General features: G+C 44.2%; 1 protein-coding gene across 1 annotated transcript in view; it reads left to right on the forward strand.

Moving 5' to 3' along the window:
* The first annotated feature begins 2,787 nt into the window (after nt 1–2,787).
* The window catches only part of LOC136571726 (vomeronasal type-2 receptor 26-like), a 57,666-nt gene continuing 41,064 nt past the window's right edge, over nt 2,788–19,389 (forward strand). The window contains exons 1-3 of the mRNA XM_066589000.1: nt 2,788–2,918; nt 5,547–5,838; nt 12,123–12,941. Coding sequence (XP_066445097.1) covers nt 2,788–2,918; nt 5,547–5,838; nt 12,123–12,941 — 1,242 coding nt within the window. The remainder of the gene's footprint in view (nt 2,919–5,546; nt 5,839–12,122; nt 12,942–19,389) is intronic.

The raw sequence follows: 19,389 nt of genomic DNA on the forward strand, positions 1-19,389 counted from the left end.
TGTGTGGGGGAGGAGCCAAATACGGATGCCTGCCCCACTGTCAGTAGCTTAATGCCGGCTATGATGCATTTGTTATGGCAACGGAGACACTCAGAGATGTCAGACCTGTACTAGACAAACGCCCCAAACAAAGGTATACACAAATTAATAAATGACCAAACGATCCTTAGTAAAAATAGTATGTTGGACCAAAGTATACCCATGTTTTAATTATATGCAAACCAGCAGCCTACACTGATGGAACCAATAGGTGTAAAAAAGGGGTTGTGATGCTGTAAGGCGATAACGACATCGGGAAATTGTCTTGAAAATAAGAGTAGCAGTTGTTTAGCCAATAATCGCTCCTAAATATAATAAACGTAAGTATATAGAACAAAATTATGCCAGCAAATAGCAATATGTGCATTGAGGCCAGAAATAAGGTTTGAGAGGCCCCCAAGTGGCATTTTATGTATACAGGAGGATTAGATGTCAGCATTAATAGTAGATGGCAATAATGCTCAATTGCCCTTAACCCCAGAAAATATGTAGGCTGGAGACTAATGCAGACCTATGTGATAATAGAAGCAGTAACATTGGTAATAGGGGTAGCGGGTAAGACCAAAATATAAGACTATCAGTCACCTAGTAGAAATGAGAGTAGAACAATTATTCATAAGAAACATCCAAACAGAAGAACCTCATTGAGACCATTTGGAGAGACTGAATCCAACCGGAAGTTCCATTGAGATTCTTTTTGTAGGACTCTTCGGTTAGTGTCGCCTCTCCTTCCGAAAGTGCGTATGCACTCGACCCCTTGAAATTTGATGTTAAACATATCCTCAGCGTGTGATTAGCATGTGATTAGCCAATGGGGTGCTTTCCCCCCTTCTAATGTTGCCTACGTGCCCCAAGATGCGTCTGCGAAGTTCCTGAGTCTTGCCGACGTAGTTCTTGGGGCACGGGCAGGTGGCAACGTAGACAAGATGTGACGATCTACAGTTAATAAAGTCCCTTATCACATATGAGGAGCCTGTAGCAGCACAATGGAATCTTTCTCCTTTTTGGATAAAGGGACATGCTTCACAACCATTACATGGGAAGGTACCATTGGGTCGAGCTGACCCCAGCCATGTTCATCTACTCGGGTCTATATCAAGATGACTCTTAATGATATGGTCTCTCAAGTTCCTACCCCTTCGGAAGGTGAAAAGTGGTACATCCGGGATGATATCCTTGATATCTTGGTCCTCTTTCAAAATATGCTAGTATTTTTGCAGCAACTTTTGCATGAATGGCACTCCCTCATCGTAGGTGCCAATCACCCTTAGAGTGTTAATCGACGTTTTGGCTCGCGGTTTAAGTAAAATAGCTCGATCCTGTTTTTTTAGCAAAGTCGAAGGCTTGATCGACTATCTTGAAGGGGTATCCTCTATGGAGAAATCTCTCCTTTAATTTGGTGCCTTCATTCAGAAAAGTGGTTTCCGATGAGCAATTCCTTTGAAGCCTTAAAAATTGCCCTTTTGGGATCCCCCGGCGTAAGGGGAAAGGATGAAAGCTTTGCCAGGATAACAAGCTATTGGTGGCTGTCTTTTTCCTATAAAGAGTGGTGGATAGATATCCTTGAGATGTTTTTGCGACACATATGTCCAAGAAGGCCAGGGACTGTTCCTGTATTTCAGATGTTATCTTAAGGTTGATGTTCTTGATGTTCAAATGTTGAACAAAAGCCTGAAAGTCATCTATCGTTCCAGACCACAGGAGAAAATGTTGTCGATGTAACGGTGCCAAATTAATATTTTTTCCATCCACATGCTATTGCTCTCAGAAAAGACAAGATATTCCTCCCACCAGCCCAGGAACAAATTTGCGTAAGATGGGGCAACTGGACTCCCCATCGCGGTGCCCCTGAGCTGGTGGAAGATCTTGCCGTTGAAAACGAAATAGTTATGGGTGAGTATGAAATCAAGGAGGTCAAGTACAAATTAGTTGTGTCTGATGTACTCACAACCACGTTGTTTGAGAAAATGGTGTACCGCCCCCAGGCCAATGTCATGCAGTATCAAACTGTATAAAGCCTCGATATCAAGAGAGGCTAGATACACACCCTCTTCGACATGTATACCCTCCAAATGTCGTAAGACATCCGGAGTGTCCTGGACATGGGAAGGAAGTGACTGTACGAATGGCCGTAAGATCTTGTCTAAGTAAATGCCGCTATTTTGAGAGAGGTTATCCACCCCGGAGACAACGGGCCTCCCCTTAAGAGGATGGAGGCCCTTATGCACCTTGGGAAGGGAGTAGAAGGTGGCCACTTGTGGATGCACCGGAAGGAGAAAATCGTATTCCGTTTTGTCGATACAGAGATCGTGCAAAGCTTGGTCCGTGGGATCTTGGGATAGGGTCCTATATGTGATTTTGTCGTTAAGTATTCTATTACACATAGATATGTAGTCATCACGTGAGAGGATGACTATATTTCCCCCTTTATCCGCAGCCTTGATCACTATTTCACGGTTGTTCTCTAGACTTTTAAGGGCTCTCAGCTCCATAGGAGACAAATTTTTCTTTTTAGTTCGGAGGTCGGGACAGTTCTTAATTTCATTTTGAATGATCTTCTCAAAAATGTCCACATGCGGGGATTGTCCCTGGGGTGGAAATTTTGTACTATTAAGTTTGAGATCTGTAAAGGGTCTTTCTCCTCTCCCTCTAAAATTGTCTCGTTCAAGTTCTTCTAGTTCCCTTAATGCTGTCATCGCTAGACTCCAAGCCTAATTCCGTTGCCTTTTTGCGATCATTCATGTCAAAATGTTTTCTCCACCTCAATTTCCTCAAGAAGAGGGCCATGTCCTTCGTCCAGACAAACCTATCGAATTGGCATGTCGGGACGAAGGACAGGTCCCTCTCCAAGAGTCTGAGTTCACCTTCAGAAAGGATGTGTGAGGACAAATTGATGACCTGCAGTTTGTCTGAGGTGGCCATGGTTGAGTCAATGGTGTCACATATACCGGGTGTCAATGAAGTAGGAATATCAATGTTTGGATGTGTATGACTAGGATTCATAGGGGTTGCGCCGTTCCCTCATGAAGTAATGTCCGATTGGCTGTGCTAGGAAGCCTGTACCCCGATTTGTTTGGGGGCGGCCTCTTCCTCTGGCCCTGGGAGGGTGTCGTCCTTTGCCCTTCCCTAAAAAAAAACCCTGTTGAGTTCTTTTAGTGGATTCGCCTTCCAATTCTTCGCCCTCAGAGGAGCTGATTTCTGTATCTGATCTTATATATGAAATCTTGTATGCTCTACTCTCTCCATAATCCTGTAGGTTACGGGTGAACTGGGCGTGTTTTCTCTCTTTAATAAAGAGGGTATGTTTCTCTATGTTTTCCTGCAAAGATCTCTCTTTTGCGGGAAATTTAGGATCTGTGGCGAAAACCTTGGCTTTCTCTATTGCCTCTGTCAAGAGTCTAGAGTTTTTTTCATAGGTAAGTTTTTCTTCCTCTAGGAGTAAACCAATCAGACGTAAAGAGCTGTCTGTCACTTCTTTCTCCCACTTGGAGAGAAAGTCAGGGGTTTGACAGCGAGTGGGAGGAAGGAGTGGGGATCGGAGGCCTCTGGGGACAATGCCGTGTTCCAAATATTTTTGGAGGCCTTGGATCTCCCACCAGCTGGTCGTATATTCCCTGTATACTGATGTGAGATGTTTGAAGGTAGATTTAATAGAAGAAAATTTGACTGTGGGTGGAAGGTCTTATCCGAAAAAACGGAGTTGGCCTCCGAAAGCCATGAATTTGTATCAATATTGGTTGATAGAAAACCTGCCATAAGTAGCGTAAAAGTTGGTGTTGCTTTGCTCACCTTTTAGGATAGAGTAGGTAAGGGTGCACAGTCGGAAGGCCACTATATGGTTAATTTCGGACCATGTACCAAGGACTGTTGCACAACCTTTGCCTTTAGATTACGGCAGCCTTATATTAATTCATTGGTACGGGTCATTCTACCCAATTTTTGGTACGGGTCATCTTACCCATCTTGGAATGACAACTATTCCACTAGAAGGTTCCTGATGAGTCAGTTCTTGACAGAAACGCGTTGAACCAAACAACATTTGCGAACCAATCTATCCTGGCTGTCCGACTTTTTGGACAACAAGCATATGAGTCATCTACCTTATTTCTGGCATTGTACCGGAATTATAACCTTCATTGCTAAAAACTATGAGTCATTGACCTCAATTTTTGGTCACCAGCCCCTAATCACGATCGGCTGGCACTAATTCATTCCTACATTATATATAGGTGCCACCGCCCCCTTTGTTCGTGAGATAACACTTAAATTAGGGTGCTCTCATAGTGTTGTTGACCACTGGCTCTATGTTAAGCTTATTTTAGTTTTGTATGTCTATCTGTGTTAGTGACATTGTGTCAGTGAAGCATCTTGTATTTTTTAAGTATTGTGTATTAAAATTTACGTTTTAAGGAATACACACAGTGAATATTTCCAAGGTATATACTGTGAAGCACACACACACAACACATGAAAGCAAAAAGGGAGAAAGTAATAGAAAATACCAGTCTATAAAGCTGTTTCACACAGTCTTGGGGCGCAGAGTGAGTAGAAAGGTGGACAGTTCTTCATTTAGATGCATCTCCTGAGTCTGTGAGTGTGGGAAGATCCCCCTTTTGTTGTAATGTCTATGAGGATCCCACCTCCACCATCCTCTTCATGACTTCACTGAAGGTTAGCTGAATATGTGCACAGATCTTCCAGATGGAATCCCAATGTAACATTTCAGCCATATTTCCCTAGCAGGCCCTCAAAAAGGTAAGATATGGCCACCATGTTTTAACCTACAAGTGGATACCAAACATGATCTGCTACAGATGGTTAGCTTTGCAGGTATGTGATTCTGTGGGTTCTGGGTTTTGCACAATGACAGAAGTGAATGCAATGCACCAGTTGTACACTCATGGGTTTGAAAATATAACCACTATTGAGCTCGGACCTTCAAATAACCCATAAAGCCAGTTATATATTTGTTTTCTCTTTGGCCCATCTCACTTGAGGGAAATCGCAGTCAGCAAGTCTGGAGGATGCGTATCAGTGGGACAGGGAGACAATGGGATCTTCTGCAAATGTCTGATTTTATTACAAAAAAAGGCTTCTTGGCTGGTCCTAAAAAGAACAAATTGGATCAAAGGCTCCTCTGGTGTTGGTAGTAAAGACAGTTGGATGAATATTGATGAGCTCTGCTTGGCAGGAAAGATGCCAAACAATCTACCTAGATCCACTCAGCTTTCCCTAGACCAGAACGGTGGCAGATTGAAACATAATGAGTGACAATCTACCAGGAACATTTTATCACACAGTGTATCTTTACACACCATTATAGCTGCACAACCTTAACCATCTGATTTCCTGCAAATCTAGAATCCATAGTTGTCATGAAGGTTTTTCCACAATAGAACATAAAAATATCAAAATGGTAAAAATATCAGTAGGGTTAATACTTACTGATCAGATGGTCGCCAACACGACCTCCATTCATCTCCTACCACTTTATCTCATCTCCATAGACCCGTGCCTCAGTACTACAGGTATCTTCTGACTTTCCGTTTCGCTATTGAGGAAATTAACCGAGATCAGACAATTCTACCCAACATCTCTCTGGGATATCATGTATACGACTCGTGCTCCGACAGCAAGAAATCTGTGAGAAGTGTCCTACAGATTTTATCAGGACCCGGAAGGACCGTCCCCAATTATTGTTGTAAAGAGCAGAGGAACGTAGCCGGATTTATTGGAGACCTGGGTTCAGTATCTACGGTGTCCATGGCTCAAATACTGGCCATATACCGGTACTCACAGGTAGGTGGCATCCTCATGTCCTTAGCTCTGTCAGAAAAACATGTTTCTGGTTCTCATTGATCATTGAGACTCGGATCTTAGCTGCATAGGTCGGTATCACTGAAAGGATAATGATAAAATATGACTTTTAATAATTAGAATTAAAAATCAGGAACTGCTCATAGCTAATAGTGATGACATTAATATGAAGCAAAGCATAAACTCAAAAACACAAAACCAAAAACAACACAAAAGAAGGGAGGACGGGGGGAACGCACCTCTAATGGGTTTTCAAGCACAAAATGTAATAATTTGTTTAATACACACCGCGATCCTTAATATTGATCCTTGGCATCACAGTGATTGATCATGGAGGTGAGCGCACACTGTTTATTGGTAAACGCCACCGTGCAAATGCGACCTCCTCAGTGATGAACCATCAGATGCCGTATCAATAGTTTGTGTTAAATATCCTAAAGTGTAAGCTTTGGTTGTATTGTTGTTCTTAGGCCAATATCAATAGACCTTACACGCATCCGTTGTGGTACCCATCTAGTGACGTGATGAGCGATAAACTCTTTTTATAACAACCGTTATGTGTTGCAACCACGTTAATGGTATCATCAGGGGTCCTATATGTGGACGTAACATTTATAACCATAAGCACAAAATGCAATGAACTTCTAGGTCTAACCCCCGCATTCCTACACCCGATCTTAGCACCATTTAGTATTTCTCGTATATTTTGAGCTGCTGGGTGATTCCCTGTTACATCATTTACATCAGATTTGAGTTCTACGTATGCATTTTATGCTAGTTTTATAATTGTTACATCCACATTACTGTCACTGAACGGCCACTCCTAGTAGGATATGAGGTACCAAGGATCAATGAACCAAAAAAAAAACTGGTACTTTCTGATATAGGACCGCTGATAGTTTGGTTGAAACATGCGTAGGGTCAAATAATGGTTGTTACAAAAGACGAGTAAATTAATGGATGTTATAAAAAGAGTTTACCGCTCATCACGTCACTAGATGGGTACCACAACGGATGCTTGTAAGGTCTATTGATAGTGGCCTAAGAACAACAATACAACCAAAGCTTAAACTATGACATTTTACACAAACTATTGATAGACATCTGATCGTTTGTCACCTACTAGCTGATTACCCGGCGTTGCCCGTGTATTTCTTTTTATACTCACCGACTTCTCCTGTAATTTTTGTTGCCAATAGTTATTTCTTATACTGCTGAGGTAAAATGAAAGCTGCACTGTGAATGGTGCCTATGGGTAACACAGACTTCCTTTCAGACAGCTTTCATAAGAGTGGGTGCTGGACTCATTTCTGTGTGGTACTTAGTGGCTCAGTGCTAGTGGGAAGCTGTGTGGTAGTTGGAGCAGAGGAGGAGGTTGTCTGTGTAAGATATCGGAGGAGCAGGAGGTCTGTGTAATAGATTAGTATTTCAGGAGGAGGAGGTCGTCCATGTAATAGATTAGTGTATGATGAAGAGGAGGTTGTCTGTGTTAGATAAGACTGTGAAATAAAACCCATCTGCAATTCTGGCATTCCCACACCCCTACCCATATACATACTCACAGACAAGTGGTCGCTAGTAGTTTGATTATCCTTTCAGTGATACCTTGTTATTATAAGGATACCCATGACGTCTATACTGAGTATGCCATTTTCCAAATAAGGAAGTTGGAAAAATACCTTTGCAGCGCCACCTATTGGATGGCAGCATTCCTTCAAATTAATGTGACTTTTTCACAAGTCTTAACAATGATTGGGAATAGAAAACCAAGACAGGAAACCATCCACTGACAGCCATTGCTTTTCTGGTTTGGTTTCCTGTTCCCAATCATTAAGACTTGTTAAAAAGTTACATTGATTTGGGAAAATGAAACAAAAGGGGACCTTTTTGTACAAATGCACAATGTTATATTTGAAGGAAAAGAGAGCACTCAACACCAACACCAAAAGCTAATCCAACTGTGGAGCCTTGTGGAAGGCGCATCATGGTTTGGAGCAAATAGTGGAAGGCGCATCATGGTTTGGGGCTATGATAGAAGCAAAAGGTTTTTTCAGGCAGCACTCACTCAACATCCACAAAGGCAGGACCAAAATCCAATGCAACGCTACAGAATTGGGAACCCAGATCTCAATTCCACATAAACAGTATATAGTAGAAAGTGAAGTCCACGGCAGCATAAGTTGATGCATAAAATCTTTGTATTTTAGTCCCCCATGTAGATTGCGGCGATCTACATGGAGGAATAAAATACGTTTTTATGCATCAACTTAAACTGCTGTGGACCTCACTTTCTACTATAGTTTGGGGCTACAGTGGAGGAAGTATCATGATTTAGGGCTATGATGGAGGGGTTTCATGGTTTAGGTGGCTTTGGCATGTGATCACAGAGGAAACAATGATCAAACTGAAGGGTGATGCAACAGGACAAGGATCCAAAGTACACAAGTGATAACATAAAAAATGGTGGGAAAAAAATGTTTTAGAATGGCAAAATCAATCCTGTCCTTAATGTTATAGAGATGCTGGGACATCAACTGAAGAGGGATGCTCGCACAAGGCATCCCAGAAATAATGATAAGCTGTAAAACATTTTCAAGGATAAATGGCCCAACATTTCTCAATATTGTGTAAATCTTATTTGTAGCTACAGCCCATCGCAGAATAGACATATTTAAAACTGAATTTTATTCAAAATATTAAAAAATTCAGGCTGAAAACACATACAGAAGCTGAGTAGTACCCACACATGAAGCTTGGAAAGTGCAGAGCTGTAAACTTTGAGACATGCACATTACATAAATCTACATAGACAAACCCATGTTGGTATCCAAGATGAAGGAATCCCTATACAGTATACAGAACACAATGACCCATAAAGCAAGGATTGGTAAAAGGAAAGAGATCTGATTTAAGGCATGCCAACCAGTAAGTGGGTTACACTGTAAGGTTAGTACACTGAGAATGACAGGGCCAGGATTGTCTTACTGCCTTCATTCATTCAACACGGATCTAAAATATGATCCTTGGATTAAACAATAAGTTGATTTGTGATTTCGAAATGTAACCTAGAATAATTTTTACTTTACAGAGTGAGTTCATTCATGGTTTAGTACACGTTGGTTCATGGCTTGACACGTTTCACCATAACAACAGCTCATCAGGAACCTACAGAACCTATCCTCTCAATAGAGAAAAAGGCAATGAAAACTTCCCAGATTTTGGGAGGAATCAAATATAGGATCTATATGTAACAGGACCCAACCTAAGGGGTTGTCTGAATACTCAGTCCTAATAGGCAGTTAGATAGTGAGAGTTTTCTCAGGATTCGGGTAATAATATAGTCACACAGAGACTCGGTTAGGAAGTAAAGAGAAAGAAGAAATAACTGGGTTTTCAAATCAATCTCTGAGGGAGAGGTGGGATAATAAACTATCTTTGTTAGACCCCCATTTCTCAATGTCTGCTCTATATCAACCTTCACCTTGTAGTCAGTTTAACCACAAAAACTAGTCCCTTTGAGGAGTACTCGCACCCTAAAATAATTTCTAGGCTAGCTTAGAACAACCAGGTCACGTAGCTAAGGCTATTCCTGAACCTAGAGGGCCAGGACCAGGTTAGCTCAGCTAAATAGTAGATGGAAGCATAACACCTGGCTGTATGAAGCTTAAAGGGGTTGTCCCGCGCCGAAACGGGTTTTTTTCTTTTTTTCAAACCCCCCCCCCCCCCCCCCGTTCGGCGCGAGACAACCCCGATGCAGGGGTTCAAAAAGAACACCGGAGAGCGCTTACCTGAATCCCCGCGCTCCGGTGACTTCTTACTTACCTGATGAAGATGGCCGCGGGGATCTTCTCACTCGCTGGACCGCAGGGCTTCTGTGCGGTCCATTGCCGATTCCAGCCTCCTGATTGGCTGGAATCGGCACGTGACGGGGCGGAGCTACACGGAGCCGGCATCCTGCACGAGAGGCTCCATTGATAAAAGAAGAAGACCCGGACTGCGCAAGCGCGGCTAATTTGGCCATTAGACGCCGAAAATTAGTCGGCTCCATGGGAACGAGGACGCTAGCAACGGAGCAGGTAAGTGAATAACTTCTTATAACTTCTGTATGGCTCATAATTAATGCACAATGTACATTACAAAGTGCATTAATATGGCCATACAGAAGTGTATAGACCCACTTGCTGCCGCGGGACAACCCCTTTAAGTTCTTGTGTAGTGGCACAGCATATGCTTTCCTGGTCCCCTCCATAAATGTCATATTTGTTATGTCTAATGTTGATGCACTGTGCAAAAACTGTCAAGTCATCATGTTATATGTATTGCACAGCTGCAGCACATGATGGGTTAACTGTTTGCATGAGACGGATATGAATGTTCGGTAAAGGTAGCAATTTATGTCCTGTCACATGGTGTGTCTGAGATTATAAATGTGTGTGATTGAGAGCGGGAAAGTTAGTTCCGTTCAGGGTTCATCTTCCTAGTCTAGGAGAGGAAAGCACAGAGCCACATGGGGGTACCTTTAACCCTAATGTGGTGAAGATGGAAGAGGAGAGGTTTCCCATTGTGAAAGGACCATCAATGCTAGAGGAGTGAGCCCCAAAGGAGAGAGCGAGCATGAGCTGAACGTGAGTCTAATTGTCCAAGGCCCAGTGCAGAGGTACTCTGGTTATTTTTGAACTTCCTACGTGAACGTCCTGAAGTCTGGGATCACCACATAAAGCTGCAACTCTTCAATTGTTCACACATGAGCGTCCTGAAGTCTGGGACCGCTGTGTGGAGGTACACATCTTCAATTGTTAACACACAGGTGTCCTGAAGTCTGGGATCGACGTGTGGAGGTACTTCTACTCAAGTCTGTCTTAATGCTTGCACTTGGAATATTTATTTTTTTGCCTTGTACTGGTGGAAGTTCATTTTAAGTACAGTTTCGCCAAGCCCTGACCATTCCCATGGACCTGAGATACGTTATATCTGTCTGCGGCTCATTTATTCTCTGCCAAAGGTCAATCCAGTGTGTAACAGAACAGTAGCGTCACCCGTGACAACACCTCAATCACTGTTCACTATGTTTATTGGGCATCCCTTTCCAAGGAGTGTCCGGAAGAAGCGCAGCGCTGCCCTGGCTGAGGCTACATGCATCCCTCTGGAAGGGAGCATGGTAAGTGCCGTCATGACAAGCCAGCACCTTGTTGCTCAGCTCCTCAACGTATGCCCTCTTGCTGACTAGTTTAGATAGTACAGCGCAATCACCCTACCTATAAGCATCTAGATAAATAGGATTTCAAAATAATAAAAGATGAGATGTGACCTGTAGACCTGATGGTGGACTACAGGCAGGGGCATAACTATAGGGGATGCAGTTGCACCTGGGCCAAGGAGCATTAGGGGGCCATAAGGCCATATAAAAAGCCCAATACTATAAATAAAGCATTATAGTTGGGGGCCCTGTTACAGTTTTGCATTGGGGCCCAGGAGCTTCAAGTTACTCCTCTGACTGCAGGCATATAATTTGTTGAAGCAGGAATCCTATTTAAAGCTACTTACATTTGGTGTAAGTAATTGCTGCTAAAGGGGATCTACAGTTTATTACATTCAGGGGTTTACTTACATTTTCTCCCTGCACTGTGGATGATTACTTAATGTGTTCAGTGTAAGCCATGACTGATACAGCTGTATGTGTGTTAGTAGTCACATTGGGAAGAATTTTCTAAGCTGGCATGTCCTGCACCGGGCTTAGGAAAATGTTCCAGTGCGCACGGTGCGCTGAATACATGAGACACATGCTTCTTTAGGCACTCAGTGCATACTCCCATCCTCTGTGTGCCTTGACAGAAATGTATGCCTGTTCCCAACAGGCCCACATTTCTGGCATAATTTATGCCAGCGTCTGGCATAAGTTTCTTGGTACACCCTCCCAACAAGCCAGACCCTCTTTTCAAAGAAGGTTGTAGGGCTGACACAGAATGCTTAGAAGTCACAACATTTTTGTGCAAACGGCCCTTGCAGAAAATGTTCCCCATTGTGTCTGGCTATAATTGTAACTTAGATACAACCAGACCACATTTTATAATCAGTGCAGAAATGTATGGGCTTCATTTACTGTTTCTTCCATCTGTAGTTAGGGTCCAAGAGCGGAGGTTCTGCCCTATGTGTGGGCTAGGCTGCTATTTCATACCAGCAATCATTTCTATTTCTTTTGGTTTTCCATTAGATTCTAGGCTGTTTATTTGGCATTAATACTTGTTTTATATCATTACTCTTTATAGATCAGTTATGGGGCAACAAGTTCTGTTTTAAATGATCGACATCGCTACCCAACTTTTTACAGAACCAGTCAAAGTGCCCAGATCAGTTGTTTGGTGTTATCCAAGATAATGAAGTTCTTTAGATGGACATGGGTTGGGATTGTATCTTCAGACGATGACAGTGGTAATGAGGAGATTCAGATTTTGACACAATATCTAACCATGAATGAAATCTGTGTGGCCTACACCATAAAAGTAAAGCGTGTGAGCTTAAATGCTATACATGAGATAGAAAGAAAAAACATGGAGATCATCAGCAAGTCATCAGCCCAGGTTATCATACTCTGTGGGACGTATTCTGTATACCTTGCAGATTGGTTACACGCATTACGAATTGTGTTGCGGGATAAGACTCTGGTCTTCGGTCCTCCATTTGCTTTAATGGCAGCTATTATAGAACATCACAAAGAAGCATTAAATGGGAGTTTGGCTCTTGAACCTTTTCGGCTGCCTCTTCCAGATATGAGCAGCTTCTATGAAAGTTTCCAGACTGTAAATCATCCAGAAGACATGCTACTGGCTCATATTTGGCTGGTAAATGTCCACTGTCTATCAAGAGATTCCCGAATGAATGAATTACTTCAGTTTGCATACAAGAAACCTCTTCATAACTGTACTGGCACAGAAAGGGTCACAGACTTTTATAACTTCCAAGACCCTGGACTCTCCGACCGAGTCTATAAAGCAGTTTACATATTGGCTCAGGCTCTACATGATCTACACCTCACCAGGAACTGTCAATCTGCAGAGATAAATTATCTCCATAAGTACAGTCACCTGGTAAGTGCAAAATGCGAGTGCCCATAAACATCTTATGGTATAACTGATATGTATGCCCAACTGTACTGTGAATAGTTGATCGTTGGCACATACGCCGGCGTTGTGTACCTACTGCCATTATATTGCACTGCTAATGATGTTCTCCCACTCCTAACATTCACTTTATTCACAAGCTGTTTGCAGAGATATATGTACGATGTACATACTCCGTGATGGTAGTAATTGTACACAGTAAAGGCTCTCATACACATTAGTGTTTAGTCATCCAATCCACCTATTACAGCTGGGCCAGACAAATCTCTAATTTCTATGTGGGATGCTCAACTTCCTCTGACAGATGAGTTTGGAGAAAAAAAGTATCAGGGACCTTGATATCTGAGCCTCGTGTGGCACAGAGTGTAAGTTCTCACCTACAATTAGAAGGTTTCAAGTTCAATCCTTGTGTGGTTCAGGTGGCTGGCTCAAGGTTGACTCAGCCTTCCATCCTTCTGGGGTCTGTAAAATAAATAAATAATTACCTGAAAGTGCTGCAGAATACGTTGGTGCTATACAAATAGCAAGATTTTTTATTTTAATGCTTGATCCTTTAGTTCTCTTGAAGAAAGTTTGTATGGCTGTGACCAACCCCCCCTAAAGATGTAAACACCCAGCCAAGCCAAACAGAGCTGAGGGACACAATGATCATTCAGCCAACAGCTGTTGAAGGTGTGTGGGCACCTTTAATTTAACCCCTTGGTAACCAAGCCTACTTGTACCTTAATGACCAGGCAAATTTTTGGAAACCTAACATGTGTAACTGTAACATAGAATAACTCCGTAAAGGTTTTGCATCTCCAAGTGATTCTGACATTACTTTTTAGCCACATATTGTGCTTCACTTGGTCGTAAAAATAGACTGATATAACTTGTGTACATTTGTTAAAAGCAACACAATTGGGAAAATTGGGGAAAAATTGTCTTTTTTTTTTAATTGCAATATCTCAAATATGTGCAAACATACTGTCCAGATTTTTGATAAGATATATACTCCATGTGTTTACTTTATTCTGGAAGCGCATTTACAAAACTTTAGTTTATTTTTTTTTAGCATTTAAAGGTGAATATCCACTAGCGTTTTTCCACTCGCGAATTCGCTGCGTTGTTTTTTTTTCCAGATGTCAATGGGACTTTGTAATCTTAAAATCTCAATGCAATTGACGTTTTTGCTGCGTTACGATTTTAACATTAGAAAGTCCCATTGATATTTGAAAAAAAACAAAAACGCAGTGAATTAACACAGGAAAAAAATGCTAGTGGGTAGTCACCCTTAGAGACATACAGATTTAACATTCATTATTAAAAATTTGAGGAACATTTTGTTTTCCTGCACGAAGCCAAGTTTGCAAACGCTCAGAGGTGTCAGAATGATAGATACCCACACAAATGACCCTATTTTGAAAAATACACCCCTTAACGACCGCCAATATGCCTTTTGACGGCCTCCCAAGCTGGCTCTCTCCTAAACCCCCTGCCCCTCCCCTGAACCCCCTGCCACTCCCCTGCACCCCAAAGCAAAAAGTTTTAGTGCACCTGGAAATATAGAAAGCTGCCAAATCCATATTTTGTAAATAGAAACTACCAGGGACCCTTGTGATTGGTCCATGGAGACATGGATGGCTGTGATAGTCATATCACAGCCATAGATGGCATGTGTTTTGAGAATTATGCACAAGATTAGTGCTGTATAAAGATGAGCGAACACCAAAATGTTCGGGTTCGCGTTATTCGAAACGAACTTCCCGCGATGTTCGGGTGTTCGTTTCGAATAACGAACCCCATTGAAGTCAATGGGCGACCGGAACATTTTTGTATTTCGCCGCTGCTCGCTAAGGTTTTCATGTGTGAAAATCTTGGCAATTCAAGAAAATGATGGGAACGACACAGCAAGTTCTCCTCTGCCACAGCTGTAACAGCTGTGGCAGAGAAGAACGATGTTAGCCCATTGAATTCAATGGAGCCGTCAATACAGCCGACTCCACTGAATGCAATGGGCTGCCGGCGATCGCGGGATAAATTGTCGGAAAGGGGTTAAATATATAAGCCCTTTCCTGCAATTCATCCAGAAATGTGTAAAAATAAAAATATATATATACTCACCTGGTGCCGGCAGACGGAGTTCAGCGCGGCAGGCTGCAGTTCTCCTGAACTGCTCTGAACAGCTGTGAGTAGTATTCAGCAGCCGGGGATTTAAAATCCCCGCCTGCTGAATAAGATGCCTCTGAATGGTCACAGCCTGACCAATCAAAGGCCAGCCCTCACTCACACCCATTCATGAACTGCAGCCTGCCGCGCTGAACTCCGTCTGCCGCTACCAGGTGAGTATATATATATATTTTTTTTATTTTTACACATTTCTGGATGAAATGTATTATTTAACCCCTTTCCGACAATTCATCCCGCGATCGCCGGCAGCCCATTGCATTCAGTGGAGTCGGCTGTATTGCCGGTTCCATTGAATTCAATGGGCAAACATCGTTCTTCTCTGTCACAGCTGTTACAGCTGTGGCAGAGAAGAAGGATTTGTCTTCTATATGTTCTCAATGGGGTTGGCGCTGCTGCCGCCGGCCCCATTGAGCGCATATAGAAAAGATTTCTCAGGGAAGAAAGTTAAAGTAACCCGAACATCCGAACATCGTGTGGTGTTCGTTACGAATAACGAACATCCCGAACACCCTAATATTCGCCCGAGCATCAAGCTCGGACGAGTACGTTCGCTCATCTCTAGTGCTGTATGATGCTCTGCCCTCTCAGAGCGTTTTCTGGGAGGAGAGAACACGTTCTTCTTGCGCTGTGACGTGCCGTGCTAAGCTAACCCACGAGAAAAGGTTAGCAGAGGCAGGCGAGGGCCCCCGCCTCTACCTTGCCCAGCTTCTCGGAGGGGGTGCCCAGGCTTGGGGCAGTCACCTCATTCTCACACCACTGCATGGGAGAGGGGATCACAGAGAATCAGACGGTGGAGACGGGCAGGCCCCCGCCTCTACTTTGCCCAGCTTCTCGAAGGGGGTGTCTAGGCTTGGGGCGGCCGCCTCATCCTTGCACCGCAGTGTGGGAGAGGGGCTCGCAGGGGCTCACATGGCAGAGGTGGGCGAGGGCCACCGCCTCTACCTTGCCCGGCTTCTCAGAGGTTGTGTCTGGGCTTGCGGCGGTCACCTCATCCTCGCACCACTGCGTGCGAGAGGGGCTCACATGGGGGTCACACGGCGGAGACGGGCAGGCGCCCACATCCACCTTGCCCTGCTTCTAAGTGGGGATGCCCAGGCTTGGAGCGGTCGCCTCATCTTCGCACCGATTGCGTGGGAGAGGGGCTCACAAGGGGTCACATGGCAGATATGGGCAGGCGCCCACCTCAGCCTTGCCCGACTTCTCGGAGGAGGAGCCCAGGCTTGAAATGGCCACACGTTGGCCCCACGGCCAGACAAGCAGAGTGGGGACTTGGCAGGGAAGAGGGGGACTCAGTGGCTCTGCCCCAAGGGAGGCAGCGGTGGGGGAAGGCTGTGGTACATTGACTGAGTGCGTCCCCACTCCTTCTCAGCACTTTGAGAAAATGTGTCAAAGACCACAGCTCTTTCCCATTGGCCCCGACAAGGTGCTCGTTGTGACGTTTTGCGAGTCCTTACTTTACCGACGTCGGCTCTATCAGGGGAAACTGGCCTGCTCCTTCCGCTTTCTGGGAAACGCTGCTCGGCCCGGAGCGCCCAGGATTTTCCTCATTCCACGTTACCATCATTAGCGTTACCATCCCACTGCTTTGCCTTCTGAGAAGTTTGCTGCTAAGCATAAAGGCCAACGCTTTGCGGTTGGAACAGGAGACGGGGATGACAGTATGTCGCTTAATAGCCAGACCACCCTCATGTCTATATTTCAGTGCGGTTTGGAGGAGGAGGGGGAGGAGGAGAAGGAGGAGGGGTAAGAGCCTGCTGGCCACACTGCAGAGGGTACCCATGCTGCTTGCCTCTCATCTGTTCAGCACGTATGGGCTAGTGAGGACAGCGATGTGTTGCGTACTGGTACCCTGGCACACATGGCTGACTTCATGTTAGGCTGCCTTTCCCGTGACCCTCGCGTTAGACGCATTCTGGCCAAACATGGATTACTGGGTGTACACCCTTCTAGACCCACGTTATAAGGAGAACCTTTCCATTTTCATTCCTGAAGAGGAAAGGGGTACGAGAGTGATGCAATACCACAGGGCCCTGGTGGAAAAAGTGATGCTAAACTTCCCATCTGAAAGCACTAGTGGCAGAAGATGCAGTTCCGAGGGCCAAATAGCAGGGAGTAGCGGGAATCAGGCAACATGTCCAGCGCAGGCAGGGGAACACTCTCCAAGGCCTTTGCCAGTTTTATGTCTCCCCAGCAAGACTGTGTCACCACTCCCCAGTCAAGGCTGAGTCGGAGGGAGCAATGTAAAAAGATGATGAGGGAGTACATAGCCGATCGTACCACCATCCTCCATGATCCCTCTGCTCTATACAACTATTGGGTGTCAAAGCTGGACATGTGGCACAAACTTGCACTGTACTCCTTGGAGGTGCTGGCCTGCCCTGCCGCTAGTGTCTTGTCAGAGAGGGTGTTTAGTGCAGCTGGGGTATCATCAGGGATAAGCATACCCGCCTGTCAACTGCCAGCGCCGACATGCTTACACTCATAAAGATGAACAAAGGCTGGATTTCTCCAGACTTCTCTTCTCCACCGGTGGAAAGCAGTGGAACCTAAAGATTCTTTTAGCTGCAACAGGAGAAATATGCATCCTCTCTCTAACCCCCAAAAAAGGAAGAAGTAACTTGGTCTATCCCTTTCGGAACTTCCTCCTCCTCCTAAAACAGCATGTCGTGCTGAAACGCCAATTTTACGGGGGTTAAAACAAATGTTGTCAGAGGGCTGTCTCCAGGCTCTGTTGCAAATAAAGCGACAGCTACATTTAAAAAAAAATGTTTATGGCTTTTACCTGCTTTCAGGGTTAAGCAATTTTTCAGGGGTACACTTGTACTCTTGGTACACCGATTTTTCAGGCCCTCGCCTATACTCTTACCCAACAAATTTTTCTTACCCTCGCCTATACTCTTGGCAAACAAATTTTTTCAGGTGTTCGCTGATACTCATGGTACACCAATGTTTGAGGGGTTCGCCTATGCTCATGGTACACCAATGTTTGAGGGGTTCGCCTGTACACTTGCAAAAGAAATGTTTCAGGGGTCCGCCTATACACTTGCTACTAAGAGGTTTGGGGGGTCCGCCTATACACTTGCTACTAAGAGGTTTTGGGGGTCTGCCTATGCACTTGCTACTAAAAGGTTTGACGGGTTCGCCTATACTCTTGCAAGAGAAAATTTTCGGGGGTCCACCCATACACTTGCTGCTAAAAGGTTTGGGTGGTCCACCTATACACTTGCTACTAAAAGGTTTGAGGGGTTCTCCTATACTCTTGCAACAGAAAAGTTTCAGGGGTCCGCCTATTCACTTGCTACTAAGAAGTTTGGGGGGTCCACCTATACACTTGCTACAGAAAGGTTTGATGGTTTCGCCTATACACTTGCTACTAAAAGGTTAGAAGGGTCCGCCTATGCACTTGCTACAAAAAGGTTTGAGGGGTCCGGCTATACTCTTGCAACAGAAAAGTTTCAGGGGTCGGCCTATACACTTGCTACTAAGAGGTTTGGGGGGTCTGCCTGTACACTTGCTACAGAAAGGTTTAAGGGGTTCACCTGTACTCTTGCAACAGAAAATTTTCAGGACTTCACCTATACTTTTGCTACAGATATGTTTCTGGGGTTTACCTATACATTTGCAACAGAAAAGTTTCAGGGGTCCGTCTATACATTTGCTACTAAGAGGTTTGAGGGGTTCGCCTAAACACTTGCTACTAAAAGGTTTGGTGGGTTCTCCTATACACTTGCTACTAAAAGGTTGGATGGGTCCGCCTATACTCTTGCAATGGAAAAGTTTCAGTGGTCCGGCTATACACTTGCTACTAAGAGGTTTGGGGGGGTTCACCTATACACTTGCTACTAAAAGGTTTGAGGGGTTCGTCTATACTCTTGCAAAAAAAAAAAAATTCAGGGGTTCGCCTATACACTTGCTACTAAGAGCTTTGAGGGGTTCACCTGTACACTTGCAACAGAAAATTTTCAGGGGTTCACCTATACTCTTGTTACAGAAATGTTTCTGGGATTTGCCTATACATTTGCAACAGAAATGTTTCAGGGGTCTGCCTATGCATTTGCTACGAAGAGGTTTGGGGGGGTCTGCCTATACACTTACTACTAAGAGGTTTGGGGGGTCTGCCTATACACTTGCTACTAAAAGGTTTGATGGGTTTGGCTATACACTTGCAACAGAAAAGTTTCAGGGGTCCGCCTATACACTTGCTACTAAGAGGTTTGGGGGGGTCCGCCTATACACTTGCTACTAA

The sequence above is a fragment of the Eleutherodactylus coqui genome, chromosome 1 (assembly GCF_035609145.1).
Source record: "Eleutherodactylus coqui strain aEleCoq1 chromosome 1, aEleCoq1.hap1, whole genome shotgun sequence".
In the NCBI taxonomy this organism is placed as follows: domain Eukaryota; kingdom Metazoa; phylum Chordata; class Amphibia; order Anura; family Eleutherodactylidae; genus Eleutherodactylus; species Eleutherodactylus coqui.